General features: G+C 37.3%; 1 protein-coding gene across 2 annotated transcripts in view; it reads right to left on the bottom strand.

Moving 5' to 3' along the window:
* Positions 1-1,177: 1,177 nt before the first annotated feature.
* CEP135 (centrosomal protein 135) overlaps positions 1,178-22,268 on the bottom strand; it is an 82,124-nt gene continuing 61,033 nt past the window's right edge. For both annotated transcript variants that reach the window (XM_047719359.1, XM_047719360.1), the window contains exons 18-26: positions 22,141-22,196; positions 21,233-21,401; positions 20,083-20,193; positions 19,594-19,779; positions 15,479-15,688; positions 13,992-14,194; positions 12,374-12,478; positions 9,721-9,833; positions 1,178-2,924 (exon numbers count right to left, since the gene is read on the bottom strand). In XM_047719359.1, the coding sequence (XP_047575315.1) occupies positions 9,731-9,833; positions 12,374-12,478; positions 13,992-14,194; positions 15,479-15,688; positions 19,594-19,779; positions 20,083-20,193; positions 21,233-21,401; positions 22,141-22,196 (1,143 nt within the window). In that variant the 3' untranslated portion in view covers positions 1,178-2,924; positions 9,721-9,730. The remainder of the gene's footprint in view (positions 2,925-9,720; positions 9,834-12,373; positions 12,479-13,991; positions 14,195-15,478; positions 15,689-19,593; positions 19,780-20,082; positions 20,194-21,232; positions 21,402-22,140; positions 22,197-22,268) is intronic.

Here is a 22,268-nt window from a genome sequence, read left to right as displayed (position 1 = left end):
CACACTGTGCTGTGAGCCCTTGATCTTCAGGGCCAGAAGTTTTCAGTGAAAAGGGTCAGCATGGTTGGTTTTTTGTCAAGTCCCATTCAGCTGCTTAGGTACAGATGCAGCGTAGTTGGAGCAGTTGGATACAAACAAGATTTGAGTTTTCAATTTACAAGGATAAGAGAATTTACAGTATATGCAAAGAAAATGATGCCTATCCTAGATAAAAAGGAAAGCGAGGGAATTCTAGACAAGGGATAGGTGAGAGAATCAATTGTCTGGAGATCCTGGTAAAGTTATAGAATTGTTAGGGTAGGCATGACAGAGTGACCCAGAAAGGGGGGTGGTGAGTAGTATGCTAGAAGTTGAGATTTCTGGAAGTAATGATAAGATCTAAGGCAGTGTGTTCAAACTATAGGGTGAGTCCCATTAATAGGTCATGAAATCAGTTTGGTGGATCAGTTTCTAAATTAGCACATTTTAAATCTGATTACACATTAGAATCACCTAGAGAACCTAAAATTAAAAAAAACAACAAAAACAAAACAAAAAACCCCCAAATGCTCACACCTAACTGCCAGAGATTCTTATTTGGACTAACATAGGGCTCAGAAATCAGTTTTTCATTAAAATTGTCCAGGTAGGGGCGCCTGGGTGGCTCAGTGGGTTAAGCCTCCGCCTTCGACTCTGGTCATGATCCCAGGGTCCTGGGATCGAGCCCTGCATCAGGCTCTCTGCTCAGTGGGGAGCCTGCCGCCCACCCCCTCTCTGCCTACTTGTGATCTCTGTCTGTCAAATAAATAAATAAAATCTTTAAAAAAGAAACTGTCCAGGTAACTCTAATGTGCAGGCCTGCTCAATCACCACTGTTCTAAGAAGATACTGACATAAGAAAGACTGATGATCAGACTGATGGTAGAACGACAGTAAGTCAGGTGCTCAAATCTTCTAAAAACTGGGGAAACCCTGTTTAATCATTTTGTAGATGGATTTCAAACAAACTTTGATTTCATTTCTTATATTTGAACTACCTAGAAATAAATCAAAGTCAATAAAAAAATATCTGGCACGTAAGCACTGCGATTTCCCCATATCCTATCATGACGAAGTTTCATTTGAATTAATTGTACTTAACTTTAGAATTAAGAATATTGCTAAAATTTAAGAAAAAAAACTATTTATAAGAAAGAAAATAAATTGACTGGAAAGTTTATTAGAAAATCTATATCAAGCATAATTTAAAATTACTTGAAACAAAGTATCTATAAAAGGTCAGAACATTTGGTATTATAGGATAAAACTAATTTAGAAAAATTGTAGTAACATGGTTAAGAAAATAACAATTAGAGCTATACATTTTTAAATTATAGAAAACATTTAAAAATAAAATATTAACACAATATGTCTTGCTGTTGCTTGGGGGGAAAAGGTGGGGACAGATATTTTTTATTTACATATATTTATTAAAAGAGTTTCCACATGACATTGCAAATAGTCCCATTTCTCTTGTATTTTTCTATATAATACATGAATTCACACAAAGGAGGCAGAATACATACAATTACAAAGATGGTAGAAAAGTAAACCACATCATACCCAATACATAGTGGATTACTGCAAAGGGCATAACCCGAACATATAAGGCATACTAATTTTGGAAAAACAACAGTGCCCACCCATAGGTACACACAAACACACACACACAAACTCCACTGCAGTAAACCACGAGAGAAAACAAAACATATCATAAATAACTGCTCTTCGACTTTCCTATGTTAGTTTCCTATGTTAGTTCTTAAGTTCTTTTTCAATCATAATGAAATCTACAGAGAACAGAATTTTCTTCAAATGTGTATGGTTCAAACACGATTAGTTTTTGTATCTGATATTCTATTTTGTACTTCTGTTCTTCTATTGATGTATGCTTATATCTAAATTCCTTAAAATTACAACTTTGAAAATTGTAAAAAGTTGTTTTCTATTTAACATGCCACAGTTCAGTGTTTACTACTATTCTGCAAGACTCATAAATTAAAACACACAGGTTTAGAAGCAAATAACTGCTATTACTGAATGTATATTGGCATTTTAACAAAATACTGTATTTACTCCATATACTTCTATACTGAGATTTTCAATTAATACAGGGAGGAATTTTATTTACCAAACAAGTGTCCCAAATTTCTGTTCTATATTTTGTCTTACAAAATTCTGAATGCAGCTTTTCGTTTGATTCTGATAGAACTTGTTATATGAAAAGTCCATATGATAACCACAATATTACATTGTATGTAATATACAAATGTATCTTTTCTATCAGTTTTTCTAGTTAGTAGTAACAAATTATATATGGTGATCATTATTTTATCAAGACCTCTGCTATTGTAAGAATAGACCTGAATATATTACCCTTGATGACAGACAAAAAACTGGTGAACAATTTTACATTTAGAAGAAAAAAGTGAGAGAGCACAGCATCAAAGTTGATAATCCTCTGTGAATGCATTAAAGATATGGTTTATAAACACAGGCATGAAAACTAAAAACTTTGAAAGTAAGTACAGTAAGATTATTTACATATACATATCATGGCTCATTATGAAAAAGATTATTAAAGTATAATGTGAACAATACATTATATTCACAGTATAAACAACACACTTTGAGGAGTAATTTAGGTCAGGAATAGTATAAATACAGATAGAACATTAGTTAACACTATTAATGTTGTGTTCTGTCACATATATAAAAATATACACATAGATATGGCTCTTTTAAACCAAATTTTTTACATAAATATTCACTGATTTAAATAAAAGTTGACAGAGGTAGAATTTGTGTCAATGTTCATGATTTTCAGGAACAAGTATTTCAAATATTTCATTACTGTTCTGTCCTTTAAAAAATCCATATAGGTTAACTCATTGATAGCCATCATTCTGAAAAAGAGGGGACAGGAAAGGTGAGTTAAGAGAAAAATAACAAACAGAATTACTTAGAACATTTAAAGAAAACTGAGATTGTTTTCAGTTTTAACTGAAATTGTAGTCTCTAATAAAGCCTTTGCCCATAATCAAGCTTTAATTAGTACCTCAGAAGTACTGTTCTGTACTTCAAAAAGATACTCCCCTCAAACCACTAGAGTACATCAAAGTATATGAGGACTAAATGAATAATACAGAATAAAAAGAAACATAGCATGTCTCAATTAACATATTATGTTAATTGAAAAAATCACTCAAAACAAGGAATAATATGACGGTTAGGTTAATATACAAGTACTGTACATTGTGTTATCTGAGTCTTAAAAAGCATATTATGGGTAGTCAAATATTTTTTCAAGTATTTTAACCTTATATGCTATCTAATCACCCTCCCAATTAAAACACACACACTAAAATATGAAAAATTCCATAATGGAAACACTTAGAAAGTAACCTAATAATGGAATAGCCATGTGACGGACTGTGAAATGATTTTATCTTATTTTATTTAAAGATTTTATTTATTTATTTATTTGACAGAGAAACACAGTGAACAGAGAGAGAGGGAACACAAGCAGGGGGAGTGTGAGAGGGAGAAGCAGGCTTTCCGCTGAGCAAGGAGCCCAATGCAGGGCTCAATCCCAGGCCCCTGTTAGATTATTTTATTTTATTTTATTATTATTTTTAAAGATTTTATTTATTTATTTGACAGAGATCACAAGTAGGCAGAGAGGCAGGCAGAGAGAGAGGAGGAAGCAGGCTCCCTGCTGAGCAGAGAGCCTGATGCGGGGCTCAATCCCAGGACCCTGGGATCATGACCCGAAGGCAGAGGCTTTAACCCACTGAGCCACCCAGGCACCCCTGTTAGATGATTTTAAAATGGCATTTTTGAAAATACTTTTTATGATAAGAGTAGATGCTCTCAACAATTTATTAAGGGGAAAAACCCCAAAGAACAAAACAAAACAAAAAAACAGGATAAAAACTATTTCAAGTCAGATCTCTATTAGAATTGTATGCCTGTGAACATGTGTGTATATTTATTATACATCGAATACAAGAAGTATATACCAAAATGTTAATTGCTAATTTCTCTGCGTTGTAGGATTAAAACTGATTTTGATTTGTATGTTCATTTTCACAACAGTCAAAAGACAGGAACAACTGAAGTATCTATCAACTCATGAATGGATAAACAAAACATGGTGTACTCATACAAGAGAATATTGTTCAGCCTCAAAAAAGGAGGAAATTCTGACACAACTTAGATAAACCTTGAAAACACTGTAAGTCACAGAAAGGAAAAATGTTGTAGGATTCCAATTATATGAGGTAAATAGAGTAGTCAAATTCATAGAGACAGAAATTTGTTTTATTTTTATTTTTAAAATTTTTTATTAACATATAATGTATTATCAGCCCCAGGGGTACAGGTCTGTGAATTGCCAGGTTTACACACTTCACAGCACTCACCATAGCACATACGTTCCCCAATGTCCATAACCCAACCACCCTCTCCCTACCCCCCTCCCTCTAGTAACCCTCAGTTTGTTTTGTGAGATTAAGAGTCTCTTATGGTTTGTCTCCCTCCCGATCCCATCTTGTTTCATTTTTCCTTCCCTACTTCCCGGACCGCCCCCCACCCACGTTGCCTTTCAACTTCCTCATATTAGGGAGATCATATGATAATTGTCTTCCTCTGATTGACTTATTTCGCTCAGCATAATAACCTCTAGTTCCATCCATGTCATCGCAAATGGCAAGATTTCACTTCTTTTGATGGCTGCGTAGTATTCCATTGTATTATATATACCACATCTTCTTTATCCACATATATAAGATATACCACATCTTCTTTATCATTCATCTGTTGGTGGACAACTAGGTTCTTGCCATAGTTTGGCTATTGTGGACATTGCTGCTATAAACCTTCAGGTGCATCTGCCCCTTCAGATCATTACTTTTGTATCTTTAGGGTAAATACCCAGTAGTGCAATTGCTGGGTCATAGGGTAGTTCTATTTTCAACATTTTGAGGAACCTCCATGCTGTTTTCCAGAGTGGTTGCTCCAGCTTGCATTCCCACCAACAGTGTAGGAGGGTTCCCCTTTCTCCGCATCCTCGCCAGCATCTGTCATTTCCTGACTTATTAATTTTAGCCATTTTGACTAGTGTGAGGTGGTATCTCATTGTGTTTTTTTTTTTTTTTTAAAGATTTTATTTATTTATTTGACAGAGAGAGATCACAAGTAGATGGAGAGGCAGGCAGAGAGAGAGAGAGAGGGAAGCAGGCTCCCTGCTGAGCAGAGAGCCCGATGCGGGCCTCGATCCCAGGACCCTGAGATCATGACCTGAGCTGAAGGCAGCAGCCTAACCCACTGAGCCACCCAGGGGCCCTCATTGTGGTTTTGATTTTTATTTTCCTGATGCCAAGTGTTGTGGAGCACTTTTTCATGTAAGAGACAGAAATTTGTAACGGTGGTTGCCAAGAGCTGAGGGGAGGGAGGGATGGGGAGTTAGTGTTTAATGAGTAGAGTTCCAGTAGAAGAAGATAAAAAAGTTCTGGAGATGAAGAGCGGACATTATTTTTGCATAATAATGTGAATGTATTAACTGCCAAAAAAATGTATACTTAAAAATGGTTAGAATGAGGGGCACCTGGGTGGCTCAGTGGGTTAAAGCCTCTGCCTTCGGCTCAGGTCATGATCCCAGTGGGATTGAGACCCGCATTGGGCTCTCTGCTCAGCAGGGAGCCTGCTTCCTCCTCTCTCTCTGCCTGCCTCTCTGCCTCCTTGTGATTTCTGTCAAATAAATAAATCTTTAAAAAACAAAATGGTTAGAATGATATATTTGATGTTATGCATATTGTCACAATAAAAAAAATGTTTAAAAAAGTGATCTTGGTTTCCTTTATATTTTCGTAGTTTATGTTTTCAGTGAGGATATATTATTTAAACACAGAATTACCATATGACCCAGAAACTCTCTTCTTAGGTACTCCCAAAAGATTTGAAAACAGGAATAAAACAGATACTATAAACCAGTGTTCGTAGCAGCATTATTCACAATAGCTAGGAGATGAAAACCCAGGTGCCCATCAACTGAAGAGTGGATAAACAACATGTGGCATAAGCACAGAAAGGAATATTATTGAACCACTAAAAAGAATCAAGGGCTGAGAGTTGCAGGGATGGGGGGCGGGTAGGGAGAGGGGGGTGGGGTTATGGACATTGGGGAGGGTATGTGCTATGGTGAGTGCTGTGAAGTGTGTAAACCTGGAGATTCACAGACCTGTACCGCTGGGGCTAATAATACATTATGTGTTAATTTAAAAGAAATTAAAAAAAAAAAAAAGAATCAAGGAGTGCCTGGATGGCTCAGTCATTAAGTGCCTGCCTCCGGCTTGGGTCATGATCCCAGCATCCTGGGATCAAGCCCCATGTCTGGCTCCCTGCTCAGTGGGAAGTCTACTTCTCCCTCTGCCTGCTGCTCCCCCTGCTTGTGTTCCTTCTCTCGCTATCTCTCTCTATCATAAATGAATAAAATCTAAAAAAATAAAGAAATAAAATAAAAAAGAATCGAGTTCTAACACATGCTACAAAATAGATGAACCTTGAAAACATGATCCTAAGTGGAACAAGCACAACACAAATGGGCAAATACAGTATGATTTCACTTAGATGAAAATCCAGAATAGGCAAATCCATAGAGACAGAAAAGGGTATTAGAGATTTCCAGGGCCTGGGGAAGTAGTGTCAAGGGACTGGAGAGTTATTATCTAATAGATACAGAGTTTCTGTCTGGGATGATGAAAAAAGTTTTGGAAATAGTGGAAACAATACAGTGGTGGCTGTACAACACTGCGAATTTAATGTCGCTGAGTTGTACACTTTCAAAACAGTTAAGATGGCAAAGTTCATGTTATATATATTTTACCACAATTAAAAACTTTGGGATGCTTGGCTGGCTCAGTTGGTGGAACTGGTGACTCTTTCTCTCGGGGTTGTGAGTTTGAGCCCCATGTTGGGTGTAGAGATTACTTAAAAATAAAAAATCTTTAAAACAAAACAAAAAAAGTTTTCTAACTCATCACAGCTTTAGAGACGACTGAAATCCAATATGTTCTCTGTGATCCTTAAAGTAGAATCTGAGGTTCTCTAGTAGCTCCCAAGACCCTTTTTAGGGGTCTATAAGGTAAAACTTATTTTCATAAAACTTGAGAATTATTTGTTTTTTTCATTCTACTATCTCACGGGTATACAGCAGTGTTTTCCAGAGTCCACAGGATGTGAAAGGTCAGGTAGTAAATATTTTAGATTTGCGGGCCACAGGGTCTCTGTCACAACTACTCAGTTCAGCCACTACAAAAAAGCCAGTCTTAACACAGTATGTAAAAACAGGTGTGCCTATGCTCCAATAAAGCTAAATTTACAAAAATAAGCAGTGGAGTACACTTGTCTCACAGACCTTAGGTTGCCAATCCCTGGTCTAAAATGCTGTGAATCTAGTATGAGAAAATGCATGTGTCACAACTGTTACAAGGCTTTACAAGGAGATGCTTCATCCCATCTAATCACACTCATTAATACAACAGGTCTGAAGCTCTGAGAACACAGAGCTTTGAGAAGTGGTCTTCAAAGTTAAAGAGGAAAATACACATTTTAATCAAACAAACAAACACAAAAGCGAAAGCACAGCAATCAGGCACCATTTAAACCTAAGTTCTACAAATTCCAATAAGCCCCGGGGGCATCAATATGTTAAAGCATAGTATATAATTAACGTTTATAATGAGGATTCGGAGTCATCGAGGAAATGCTTAATTATCTTCTACATACTTGTATTTAAAAAGGCAAAGAAATACATACTTTTTAAAAAGACTGATTCTACTATATCCGTCAGGGAGCGCGCATTTTTCACAGTCACCTACCTCTCAAGTGCTGGGTCTGACAGCCTTCTTTCCCATTCATTCCCTCTCCAGTGAATCAGCATATCCCTTTGGCCCTTCCTCTGTCCAACGTATCCTACCTCTTTACACCCACTGTGCTGTAGCTACTTAAGTTTGAACACGTGCATGTCCAGTGACCCACCAACCTCAGTCCTGAGAGTATACCCAAAGGAAATGCACATGTCTGTCCACCTACAGGTACTAGAATGTTCATCATAACTCTGTAAGAGTGCAAACTGGAGATGACCAAAGGCCCATCAACAATGGAAGGAGTACACGCAATGCAGTAGCAAGACTGAACAGTCTGCAAGTACGTACAACAGTATGGACGAATCTCACAAATATACTGTGGAAGAAAAGTCAGTCAGAAATGTATGATATGTCCAAAAACAGGCAAAAGAAATCTCCATTTTTAATAGTTGGGACAGTTATTTCTGGAGCAGGGCTTACGATCAGGAGACAGCCGGAGAGAGAAAGCTTTTGTTTCTTGATCTGGGTGTAGGTTATACACAGGTGTGTTCTATCTGTAAAAACTCACTGAGCTGTATACGAGAATATGGTACTTTTCTGTATATATATATTACAATTTGTTTTTAAAAATCTGTCCCAGCTTTCAGTAGTATTATACAGATCCTTAACTGAGTATATTCTTCATTTCAAACTTCTTTCTGGTCTTCCTGCCTCCGATTTTCACCCTCCTCAATATGGTTCAAATATAGTTATGAAGTTGATCCACCAGGAAGTTTTTTTTTTTTTTAAAGACTGCAGTGTGTGTGTGTGTGTATGTGTGCGCGCGCTTAAAGATTTTATTTATTTGACAGAGAGAGAGGGCACAAGTACGCAAAGTGGCAGGCAGAGGAAGAGGGAGAAGCAGGCTCTCCGCTGAGTAGACAGATGGATGTGGGGCTCGAACCCAGGACCCTGAGATCATGACCTGAGCTGAAGGCAGCCGCTTAACCCACTGAGCCACCTAGGCGCCCTGAACACTTTTTCATCTTAATCCCTCCCTTGTATTCATCCTATACACACAAGGACCTTCAATGGCTCCCCCTGACTCACAGAACCAAGACTACATACAATCTCTAATTTTGCCTCACATTCAATATATCCTGTATGCCCCACTCTACCTTCCATGCCTTCTTCCCTCATCACCTCCCAACAACCTGTCAATCCTGTCAGATTGAGTCTACTGTGCCACATGCATTCCTTTTATTTTTTTAACTTTATTTTTATTTAAGATTTTATTTATTTATTTAACACACACAGATAGAGATCACAAGTAGGCAGAGAGACAGGCAGAGAGAGAGGGGGAAGCAGGCTCCCCGCTGAGCAGACAGCGGATGTGGGGCTCGATCCCAGGACCCTGAGATCATGACCTGAGCCAAAGGCAGAGGCTTAACCCACTGAGCCACCCAGGCGCCCCGCCATGTGCATTCCTATTTGTACATCTTCGTCTACAATTTTACCACCTATTATCTGTACCTTGAATTTGGCACTTCATCCAATATTACCATGTGATATCTCATACTGTCATTTAGTTTTCTATTGTGGATGTCTTCTTTTTTTTAAATAAGGTACAATTTACATACAATAAAATGCATGAACTGCTACTCTTCAGGTCACTGAATTTTTACAATCATATATACGCACGTAACCATCACCAAAACACAGAACATTCCATTACTTCACAAAGTTCCCCTGACCACGGCTATAGGCAATTTCCCCTTCCCCGAAGCTGAAAACTACTTCCTGAATGTTCAAAACTACAGATTAGTTTTGCCTCTCCTTGGTGTTACATACATACCTTCTGGTAATTAACAGTTTATATGTTCAGGAGAATGTAAAGGAGACTTTAAAGTAGAACAAAGGGGTGGCGTGGGAAGACCATGGCGACGCATCTCCTGGATTGCTCGTTCTCTGTCAGTAAAGAACAAGTAAGAGATTATAGCAGAAAGTGGAATACAAATATAAGCTGCTGTTATTGTTACTTGGTGACTAAATAACTTCTCAATTAATGAGTATTTCTGTTAAATTTAAATCCTGCATCCTTATATAATCTTTAAGTAGTGAATAAAAGATTTCAATTACAGTAATATGTACCATAAGAGACTGTTCAAAGCCTCACTGAATAGAGGTTTTCAAAGGTGGCTGGTTCCCTCCTCTCTCCCCCCATCCTTTCCCACCTCCTCTTGCACATAAACCTAGCCTCCTCCTTCCTAACAACTCCCAAATGTTAGAAGTGAAATCACTATTTTCTCTGTTATGCTAGAGTCCAAGTCAGCCCCACAAAGCATGGTAACTGTGTGGCTACCTCTTTTGTGCACTATTCAATCTCTGGCCTAGACTTTCTGCCTTATCAGATATCTTCAGTATCCAGGATTTCTACCTAGTTGGGTGTTTCACAAACTTTTTTTCATTATTAACCCCCTAAAGAAACTTTTTAAGATATTCCCTCCCTCCAAATTTTCTACCTCTCCCTATGAAATTTCAACATGTAGATACACTATTTATGTACTGAGTCCCTTTACAGGGCTATAAATCATTGTAATACCTAAAGTTTTTTTGGTCCCACTCTCTCTTCCCCCAAGAACCAATAGTGTTCCTTGGGGTGGTGTACAAATGTATAATCTAGTTGGATGGCAAGGAAAAAGAGACATGGTCATGCCAGCCAAGGTTTCTTTGAGGACTAGGGGCAACGGAAAAAGAAGAATTAATGGGGTCTTATAACCCTAGGTAAAAGAGGGCTTGATTAAGGGCCCTTGATTTTAAGAGAATTATCATCATTAGGAAATGGAAATCATCATGCATGTACAGTTTAGCACATTAAGAAACTACATCTTGGGGTGCCTGGGTGGCTCAGTGGGTTAAAGCCTCTCCCTTCCGCTCAGGTCATGATCCCAGGGTCCTGGGATCAAGCCCCTGCATCGGGCTCTCTGCTCAGTGGGGAGCCTGCTTCCCTTCCTCTCTCTCTCTGCCTGCCTCTGTGCCTACTTGTGATCTGTCTGTAAAATAAATAAATTAAAAAAATCTTAAAAAAAAAAAAAGAAACTACACCTTGCCAATTACAAGAAATTAGTAACACTGCTTTTATGACACTGATGCATTTCTTCATTTCTCAGGCTTCATTTCTCTTTGAAATCATAAATATTGATTTCCTAGCAAATTTTGTCTATACTCCAAAGAGCACCTCACTCAAAGTTCTGATGCTAATGGATAATAAGAGAACTCAAAAAATTGACCTGATAAGCAATATAACCAACTATTTGAGAAAGAAATCTCAGGAATGTTGATGTCTATGGTATTAACATATCAAGAAAGAGTAACAGAAGAAAGGTAACTTGACAAGTGATTCGCAAATTAGATTTTGATTTTAGCTGTGAAAGCAGGTGTCATTTCTCTTTGTAACATTTGGGGATTCAAGTTTTCAACGTAACAAAGCAAATGAACTAAAATATAAGTGAGTACGAAAATTACTAAGCTATAGGGAATATATTGTTTATAAGAGCATGGGATATAAAATTGGATCTGTCTTTCCTTCATTTTAATTAATTAACTGTAAGATGAATTAATTAATTTAAAGTAGTCTCCACGCCCAGTATGGAGCCCAGTGCAGGGCTTGAACTCATAACACTGAGATCAAGATCTGAGCTGAGATCAAGAGTCAGATGTTTAACTGACAGAGCCAACTAGGCACCCCATTATATATATTTTTTTTTAATTCAAGTAAAATTAACATACCTATGTTAGTTTCAGATGTACAAGATCTACCTTGATTTTAGTTTTGGCTCCACCATTTACTATTTGTGTGACTTTGGTTTCCTCTAATATAGGCATAATAATAGATTATTGGTATATGGTATCTGGCACATATTTATCAATTGTTTTTTTTTTTTTTTAAAGATTTTATTTACTTATTTGTCAGGGAGCGAGAGAGAGACCACAAGCAGGGGGAGCAGCAGGCAGATCGAGAAGCTGACTCCCTGCTGAGCATGGAGCCCGATGTGGGACTCAATCCCAGGACCCTGGGATCATGACCTGAGCTGAAGGCAGACACTAAATGGACTGAACCACCCAAGCATCCCTTATCCATTGTTCTTATGATCATCATCACTCTTGTGATGACCTATATTTAGAGATTCCTATTGGACCATATTGTCTGGGTTCTTGTAGAATCTTTACTAGCTTGCTGATTCCCTATCTATACTCTTTCAAATAATGCCCTAACTTTGCCCTGAGAAATCCTATAGAAAACATTGAGACAATACTTGCTACTTTATTTACCATAAGGATATTATCTGCCACAACACGATGCCTTTCTAGGAATAAATAGCAGAAGAAATTTATTTTTGTATGAATACTAAAAGGAAGTTGTCTATTTTTAAGCCATATTAAATCCTTTTTGAAATAGGACAGGGAATAAATAAAAATACTGCTCAGTGCTAAGAATTTTTTCTTACCGTTCGTATCTTTCAGTTGAAATCTGCCTTTTCAGAGCATCATGATCGGTTTGTAATTGTGTCACTTTAGCCCGAAGCATGGTGTTTTCTCGGCCTTGACTAGTTCTTAAAAACAAATTTTAAAAATCAAAGATATAAATAACAAATGTGTTGTTTTTTAGTCAAGTGCTATGGATTTTTGTTTTTGTTATTAATAAATACAAAAGAGGTGATACTTAAGGACAGAAAAAGAAAAGAACAAGATTTTTTAACACAAATTTTCTCAACTTCATAAGTTTTTCTTTTCCTTCAGGAGCTTCTAGTACTAAGTTTTCCTTTTTATTCATTCATTCATCTTATTTATTTAATAAACTTTTTTTAGAAAAAGATTTTATTTATTTGACAGAGAGAGACACAGCAAGAGAGAGACACAAGCAGGGGGAGTGGGTGAGGGAGAAGCAGGCTTCCCGCTGATCAGGGAGCCCAATGTGGGGCTCGATGTGGGGCTCAATGCGGGGCTTGATCCCAGGACCCTGGGATCATGACTTGAGCCAAAGACAGATGCTTAACGACTGAGCCACCCAGGCGCCCCTTTAACAAACATTTAAACTGAGCTTCCAGTATGTGCTGGGCACTGCAGCAATGGTGGAAATACAAATTTGAACAAGACATGAATTATAACATCAAGATGTAAAGCATCTTTGTTGACTCTTTTTAGACTCCTGCCTCAGAAAGATAAATATTTTTTTTTCTTTTTTTTTTTTTAAAGGTTTTATTCATTTGTTTGACAGACAGAAATCACATGTAGGCAGAGAGGCAGGCAGAGAGAGAGAGAGGAGGAAGCAGGCTCCCTGCTGAGCAGAGAGCATGATGCGGGGCTCGATCCCAGGACCCTGAGACCATGACCTGAGCTGAAGGCAGAGGCTTTAACCCACTGAGCCACCCAGGCGCCCCTCTTTTCCTTTTTTAAAAGAAGATTTTATTTATTTATTTGACAGAGAAAGAGCACAAGCAGGCAGAGCAGCCAGCAGAGGGAGAAGCAGGGTCACAGCCGAACAGAGAGCCTGACATGGGACTCAATCCCAGGACCCTGGGATCATGACCTGAGCCACACTTAACTGACTGAGCCACTCTTTCTCCCGAAAGAGAAAATACTTCTAACTCCTTTTAAAACTGTTCTACTTGTACTATCCACTCTGGGTTTCTTCCCCTCTTTCATCAAGCATGTCCAAACCTGACTATCTAAAAGACACTATCATCAATCTCCAAAAAGGTAGTAACACACAGCCTTTTTGAAATCTTTTCCTAGTCCACAGCAAGAGACATAGATGGCTCTCCCCATCTTGCAATGCTTTCTCCTTTACGGACTCCTCTTTGTGCCTCAAATTTAGAAATTTTTCTAGAGTTCACTCATTACCTTCCATAGGTACCATCTCTGGTGAAGACAGACAAATCTACATTTCCAAACACAACGTTTCTCCTGAACTAAATCCCTGAATTCCCTAAAGCAGCCATTATGTAAGTAATATATTTTGGTTTTATACCGCCTTACATGCTCCCATCCCCCTCTCCCACCAAAAACTGAAAAATTATTTTTGACAAGCTGTTTTCTTTATATAGGTTGATTTATGCCACTTACAATTTGCTTTCTGAAAGGGTTAACTTCTCTTTAAGCAGCTGAATTTCTGTATCCTTCTCATGGGATGTTAAATGAGAATGAAATTCCTTATCTCTATTTGTAGCCAACAATGATTCAAGGTTTTTAATTGTATGTCTCTCACTTGACAGCTGTTTTTTTAATAGTTCTGCTTCTGATTTCACATTTTCTAATTCCGCCAAAACCTACAGGGAAAACAAATGAAGACTACTTCAGTACAATTTTAGGCTTATTCTGAAAAATTATTTGCAGAGCTATATACCCATCAGTTGTTTATTTTGGGTACCACTTAAGGATTTTTTTTTTTAAAGATTTTATTTATTTATTTGACAGACAGAGATCACAAGTAGGCAGAGAGGCAGGCAGAGAGAGAGAGGAAGGGAAGCAGGCTCCCTGCTGAGCAGAGAGCCCGATACGGGACTCGATCCCAGGACCCTGGGATCATGACCTGAGCCGAAGGCAGTGGCTTAACCCACTGAGCCACCCAGGCGCCCCACTTAAGGATTTTGAACCACTTTTTTTTCAGTGTAAGAAAATCATCTTATTTTCAAGATAATTTTTGCTATTTTCAGTAAGGGCTTATTTGCTACAAGACCTATTCCAGCCCTCAAATAGTTTTTACTCACACTACCTTGGCAAGAGAGGGTCATTAACATAAAAATCCTAAAATGCGGCCAATCTTATCAGCAAGGAAGCCCTTCTGATCTATTATGTATACTCTGACTACACAGTCGAGTCAGCATTGGAGCTTCTCAGTACCTGAAAATAAAGATACTACTAAATTTATGAAAATTGGAAACATGCTGGGTTGTTTAAAGTATTGCCTCAGTTTGAGAATGGGAAGTTCCAGGTAACAAAACTTTTAAAATTAAGTAAGACTTAAATACCTTGGGATTTTTTTTAAAGATCTTATTTATTTATTTGAGAGAGAGGGAGAGAACGCACACACTTGTGTGTATGAGGAGGTGGGGGCAACGGGAGAGGAAGAAGCCGACTCCCCGCTGAGCAGGAACCCAACTGGCGGGCTCAGTTCCAGGACTCAGAGATCATGACCTGAGCCGAAGGCAGTCACTTAACCAACTGAGCCCATCCAGACACCCCTAAATGTCTTGGGATTTTTATCAGAAAAAACTACTCCATTTAGGAAGCAATGAATTAATTGCTCAATCCTTCATTTAAATCTTACCTTCAAACAGAGAGAAGAAATGTACTGAGATATACTCCTATTCTGTAATAAGAATACTCCTGTTTTCCTAAATACCCATCTACTCCAAAATGGAAAGCACCTAATTTCATCACCATGTTTGCCAGAAAAATCCTGGCAAAGAATCTAGTTGTCAGAATCCCGTAGTCAAATGTAACTCCTTTAAGGGGAACAAATATATTGGGCAGTGCCTGATGAAGTAAAACAGTGAGAGGAGGGCTCAATAAAATAATGTGCTACAAAACAGTATCTTTTAAGATCTTACCCTCTCTAACTCCAGGCTTTTGGAATTCAGTTGTTGGGTCATAATGTCTTTGCCTGAATCAAGCTTAATGCAAAGTTCTCTGAGAGACGACAAATCATTCAACACTGCTGCTTTTGCATCTTCCTGATGTCTCAGCTCTTCTTCTAATCTGGACATGGCTTTGGCCATTGATGAGATCTGAGATTCATAAGCATGGTGTGCATTTATGTGCTGAAAGTAGAAAAAGAAACTGGTAAAAAGTTAAAATAACCCAATAATTTTAAAGGCTTGAGTCTGTGCAGCCATGACCCCCCTTTATGGAAACATAAGAGCCAATTTTTGCATATTTTAACATACTCTCAGGAAGCTGTCTGCTATTTAAAGATGGCCTATTTAATGCTTAACTAAATGAATTGTATGTACTTATTAATCACAGTACCTAAGTACCTCATGTATATATTTGGAAGATGCAAAGATGAAAATTATTGTTTTAGGGTGAACAAGAGGTATCTTTGAAGTTAGGTTAAATTTTATCTTTATAAATTGTTACAACACCCTTACAAGAAAAAGTAACATATATACTTCTCACTTCTCAGATGTCTTTAAATTTTAAATTTCAAAATGGAGTTTGCTTTAAAACGAAATACCTGAAGTTGTATTTAAATTTAATTCAACCTAACAGTAATACACAACTTTATAAGATTTTAATAACTGAAATTATAAAGTTTGAAATACTGATATAGATTTTTTTCTAGAATAGTCCACATTTTAAGTTTCTCAATTTAAATTGAGTGATAAATACAAATTGATATAAACTCTACTCTAGACTTTAATAAGAATTCCATACTTGAAAAATAAAATTATTTTAATAGCTACTAAGAAAAGAAACTGACATTAAAAATCTAACTGTGCTGTGAAGATTTAATAAATTCCAGTAATTGGAGAAAAGTAAATATGTGGATTTTCCAAGTTAATGAATTGAAAATCAAAGTTCCCCAAAATGAAATATAAATATGTAAAAGTCAGTTTTATATAGCACATAAAAACATGAACAATGACATAGAACAAAAAAATTAAAGAATAGTTTCTTCTGAGCATTTTTCTGAAGGTTGAAAAGCTTTCCTTCAGTTATTATATTCTTAATAGAAAAACTCAGAGAGACAGGGTAGTTCCTAGCCCTGCTGTCACCAATCACTGTAAATTACTGGGTGGTTTAAAACAACAGAAATTTCTTGTCACGATTCGGAAGGTTACGAGTCTGAAATCTAGCCGTTAGCAGAGCTGGCTGCTTCTGCAGGTTCTGAGAGAGAATCTATCCATGCCTCCCTCCCAACTGCTGGTGGCCGCCAGCAGTCCTTGGTGTTCTTGCCTTGTGGACACTTCACTCCAGTCTCTGCCTCTGTCTTCATCTGGTGTTTTCCCTTATATCTTCTGCTCCGGGTTTCTCTTAAAAAGGTCACCAGTCACTGGATTATGGCCTGCCCTAGCCCAGTATGATCTCATCTTACCCTGATCATACATGCAAAAACCCTATTTCCAAATAAGGTCATATTCACAGGTGCTGGGGTATAGGATTTCAACATAACTTAAGGCCCCTCATTCTATCCACCCTTTATGTCCCCCAAGTTCTTGTCCTTCCTTTGTGCAAAATACATTCACTCCATCCCAACACTCCAGCATCAATTCTAAGTCTAAAGTTTCATTTAAGCATCATCTAAATCAGATATGGGTAAGATTCTGGGTATGGTCCATCCAGGCACCAAACTACTCTCCCTCCTGAGATCTGTGACACTAGTAAACAAGTTACTTGCTTCCAAAGACAATAGCGAAACAGAGACTAGACATGCCCACCCTGAATGGGAGAAAATAGAAGGAATGAAAGGGTTACTAGTTCAAAGTAAGTTTGCAACCAAGCAAGGGAAATTCCATTCGGTTTTAAGGCCTAAGAATAATTATCTGTGCCCAGTGGTCTGTCTTCTGGGCCTGCTAGAGTGGCCCCACCTTTTTGACCCTCAGCTATAGCCCCATCCTCTTGGCCCTCAGGGTCAGCGGCCCTGCACTCTGGAACCAAGGAGGTAACATCCCCTGGGGCTGTGGTGACAATCGCAGTACCACCAGCCTTGAGCTGCTCTTGGCAGCCAGGCTGGTCCTGAGCTGCCTCCAGAGACATTCTTCATTTTTCTCTAGGGAGAACACATATTTGTAGCTAAGTAACTCTACCAGCCTATTTTCTGCTGGGTAGGATCCCAGATGTTCAACAGCCTTCCTTCATTTCACCTTGTTTCTGTCCCTGTCAGTACAAGCTGGCAGTATTTCTACTGAGATGACTGACTGGCTACATGAGTCACATACCTAATCTGTTCACAAAGAGACTGTGGAGCCACACTTGGTCCTGTCTCCAAAGCACACTGTCTGGATAGGCTATGAATTTTCCAAATCATCAAGACCTGGTTTCTTTTCCCCCTGAATTTTAAGTCTAGTATACTTAACATTCAGTGTTTTATTAGTTTCAGATGTACAATATAGTAACCCAACACTTCTGTATATCACTCAGTGCTCATCATGGTAAGTGTACTCTAAATCCCCTTCACCTGTTTCACAGCACCCCCCACCTCCCCTCTGGTGACCATCAGTTTGTTCTTTAGAGTTAAGAGTCTGTTTCTTGGTTTGTCTCTTTTGTCTTTGTTCATTTGTTTTATTTTTTAAATTCCACATTTGAGTGAAATCATATGGTATTTTTTCTTTCTCATTTTGCTTAGCATTATACCCTTTAGACCCATCCATGTTGTTGTAAACAGCAAGAATGAAAAGATTCATTCTTTTTTATGGCTGAGTAATATTTCATTGTGTGTGTGTGTTAGTGTACACACATATATATACAATGTGTATATCTGCTTCTCCCCTGCTTGTGCTCACTCTCTCAAAAAAAAAAAAAAAATCTAAAAGAAAAAAAAGTTCTACTTTCCTCCCAAGAGTAGACCATGATTAATTAAGCCAAATTCTCTGCCATTTTATAACAAGGATCACCTTTCTTTCAGTGTCCAATAACATGATCTCATCTATGATCTCACTAGAAGAAACATTAAGATTTCTGGAAAAATTCTGTTCTTGAAAATTTATGTATTTTGTAAATGACAGAAGTTGTGTCAATAGCTTGTCTTTCTTTTTTCTGAGCCCTTACTAGAATCCCCTCTAACATGAATCTTTCTACCAACAAGTTTTTCAAAGCAATCTGGGCTTTTCCGATCAAGCACCTCAAAATTCCTTCGGCTTATATCCATTACCAAATTCCAAAGCCACTTTCATATTTTTATGTTTGTTATAGTTTTCCTTAAGGAAAAAAGTATGGCAATTCCTGAAAAAAAATCAAACATAAAATTTACCATGATTCAGCAATTCGACTGCCAGGTATATCCTAAAGAACTGAAAGCAAGGACTTGACTTTACTGTACATTCACGTTCAAGGCAGCATTATTCCTGGCGGCCACAGAGGAAAACAAATGAAACATCCAATGACAGATGAATGGGTAAAGAAAATGTGAGGTATATACACAATGGCATATTATTCAGCCTTAAAAAGAAATGAAATTTGGATACATGCTACAACATACGTGAACCTTGAGGCTAAGTGAACCTTAAGTCTAAGTGAAATAAGCCAGTCGCAGAAAGACAAATACTGTATGATTCCACTTATATGAGGTATAAAGAGAAGCCAGATTCATAGAGAAAGAAAGGAGGATGCTTGCCAGGGGCTGAGATGGGGAGGGAGGGCAGGGTGGGGGGTGGGGGCAGAGGTGGGGCATAAGGAATGGGGAGTTAGTGCTTAATGGGTACAGAGTTTCAGTCAGGGAAGATGAAAAAGTTCTGGAGATGGTCATGACAGTTGCCTAACAATGTGAATGTACTAATTGCCAAAGAACTGTACTCTTAAAACCGGTTAAGATGGTAAATTTGTTGTTATGCCTATTTTACTACGATTTAAAAAAAAGTAATGGGGCTCCTACACAAATGATCAGAATTGATAAAAGATTATATTGAACTTACTTAATCAATGCTTCAATTTCACTTCATTAAAGTATCTTCGAATGTTATTGTTTTACTAAATAATGTCATCACAAGATAAATGAATATATTACCTCCTGAATTTCTTTTTCTAATAGCTCCACCCTTTCTCGAAGGTGTCTCCTCTCTGTGTCAATAGAAAGAAGTTCCAGTCGAACTGAGCTGCTTTCTCCCTCAGCTTGATGGGCTTTGACCTCCCAGTCTTCAGCACGGTTATGAAGCATCTGAAATCTATCTAACAAATCTTGATTTTCTTTTTCCTGGTTTTAAGCACAATTAAATGATTTCTAAATTAGTAATTGTCACCCACTGGAATACTCATATCATAAACATATACAGACACTGGGATTTTTGTTTTAATTAGGAAGCGTACACTATTAGCATACTACATTAAGATCTGTGGGGAAATAGAAAAATACAGTAGGCAAGGTCTCCACTCTCATATCTTAATATCTAAGAGAGGAGACAGAAAAAATAAATATACAAATGAGGAGACAGAATAAATACACATGAAAATATTTTTTAGGTATCAGTTTTAAATCCAACCTAAATGTTTTTTTCACCTTAGCAGCCATTAAGCTCTCCCATCGTGACACTTCAGTTATGTAATTATGAACTCTACTCTTCATTTCTTCTTTTTCTTGCACTGCTGCTTCCAATTCCAGTGAGATTTCCTATAAATCAGAAAATTGAAGACAGATAAATCTACAATGAATGTGGCACCTAATGAGTTCTATTTCTATTCAAATAGCTCCTTTAGAATTTGGGGAATAAGAGTAGGAAAAAGGAAAACAGTTTCTAAGAGTTATTTTCATATGTTTTTCCTGACCTCTATTTTTTAACCAAATATTACCATCCACCTTCCATAGTAGGCTTGATCATGTATCTGGCATTTATATTATGGAGCTAGCTATGCTCAAGGATTGACATTTTTTAAAATTCATATATAGGCAATACGCTGTATACTAAATACTAAAAGTAATTTTTAAAAAATTTAAAATATTTAAAACAGGAAAATTATTCATCTTCTTGGTATAATCCTTTAATAAACCAGCACAAACAAAACCAATACTTTTCAGTATCTGTCATTCTAAAATATTCATTAATTTACTTATACGTTTATCTCTAAGTTGCTGGCAGGAAGTATAAAAAGTTAAAATCTATCATGGGTCTTTAAAACACAGCACTTCGCTGAGCACTTCGCTGAGAGTGATGCTGGAAGTGAGGCTGACAATGGTATCTGCCACAGAGAATACCATGCTCTCAGCTTTAGGATTCCCTGTAACAAAGACCAAAAGGGTAAGGAGACCACAGCTGCATCAATTAGACACCCTGTGATATACAGCAGCATTCTAAACCACATTTTTAAATACTCTCATAAATTCCATTCTCCTCAAAGATTTATTTATGTTGCTGATATTTATATCATTAAATTTTATTTTATTTATTTACTTATTTAATCGAAGATTTTATTTATTTATTTGACAGAGAGAAAGACAGCGAGAGAACACAAGCAGTGGGAGAGGGAGAAGTAGGCTTCCCCCTGAGCAGGGAGCGGGTACGGGGCATGACAGAAGCCCAAGGCAGACGCTTAACCACCGAGCCACCCAGGCACCCTATATCATTAAATTTGAAAAAACATTTAGAGCTTTAAAATTTAGCAAAGAATGAATATGCTGTAAAACTCTCAAAGTTTATGCACTGTGCTCATACCTGGTTTTCTCTTGCCATTGTAGTCAGATCATCTTGTAATCTTCTGTTTTCCTTAAAAGACATTTCTTTAGATTTTCCGGCCTCATCAAGTTCTTTGTGAACCGCATCAAGCTCGCGCCGGAGGCTGCTTATTTCTCGGTCCCTATGAGTCAACGTTTCCTTTAGCCGGCTGTTAACACGAGGGATGTGGAAATAATAAAGAAAGCTTTTTGGAAAACTGTAAATCGTTTAAAAGAAAACTGTTGTACTCTGAATTAAGTATACTAAGAATACAAGACACTATACTGCATTAAGACACTGATAAATTAGGTAAAGCAGATATTTTAGATCCCTACCAATCATTATTTAGAAATAGTCATAAAATAAATTTATAATTCCAAAGTCAAGTAAAAATAGAGGACTTTCTTTTTTTTTTTCTTTTTAAGTAGAAGGCTTTCAAATATTAGGAGCAAAACAAAATAGAGTGAATTGGCAAATATTATCTAATATTTAAGTCCCCACTACTATTTAATGTGTAAGGTATATAAAATAATCATTAGTGACTTTTGCCTTAAGTAGAGATGACACATAAAATGTAAATTCTGTAAATTCTGTAATTCAAGATAGGTTTTGATGTAGAATAAATTCCAGACTGGCTACTAAAGTCTGAACAGAGTAAGTATAGTAGAAATAAAGAACAAATAGGTACATAAAAGAATAATGAATCAGACATTGACTGTTGAGATGTTGATGATGGAGGAAGGGAGAAAATCCAAGAGGATGGCATGTTCATGTAATAGACTTAGATGCTGTCACCGGCAAAACTGAACAAGGAAATTTTCCTATTGTCAAACTGCTACTTAAAGACAAAAGCTGCACTTACTGAAAATTTCTAAAAAAAGCTGGATGCCATTTCATTGATTACTTACTCCATAGAAGATTCATACTCTGAGACTGTCTTCTTCATCTGAGCAATAGCTTTTTCCTACAGAAATTATGAAAATATAGGATTCTAAAACACTCATATAAAAATGTCTTTACTTGAATTTATGTAATT

This window comes from Lutra lutra, chromosome 2, assembly GCF_902655055.1.
Source record: "Lutra lutra chromosome 2, mLutLut1.2, whole genome shotgun sequence".
In the NCBI taxonomy this organism is placed as follows: domain Eukaryota; kingdom Metazoa; phylum Chordata; class Mammalia; order Carnivora; family Mustelidae; genus Lutra; species Lutra lutra.
Note: the sequence above shows the minus strand (reverse complement) of the source record. Positions and strands in the feature narration are given on the sequence as shown.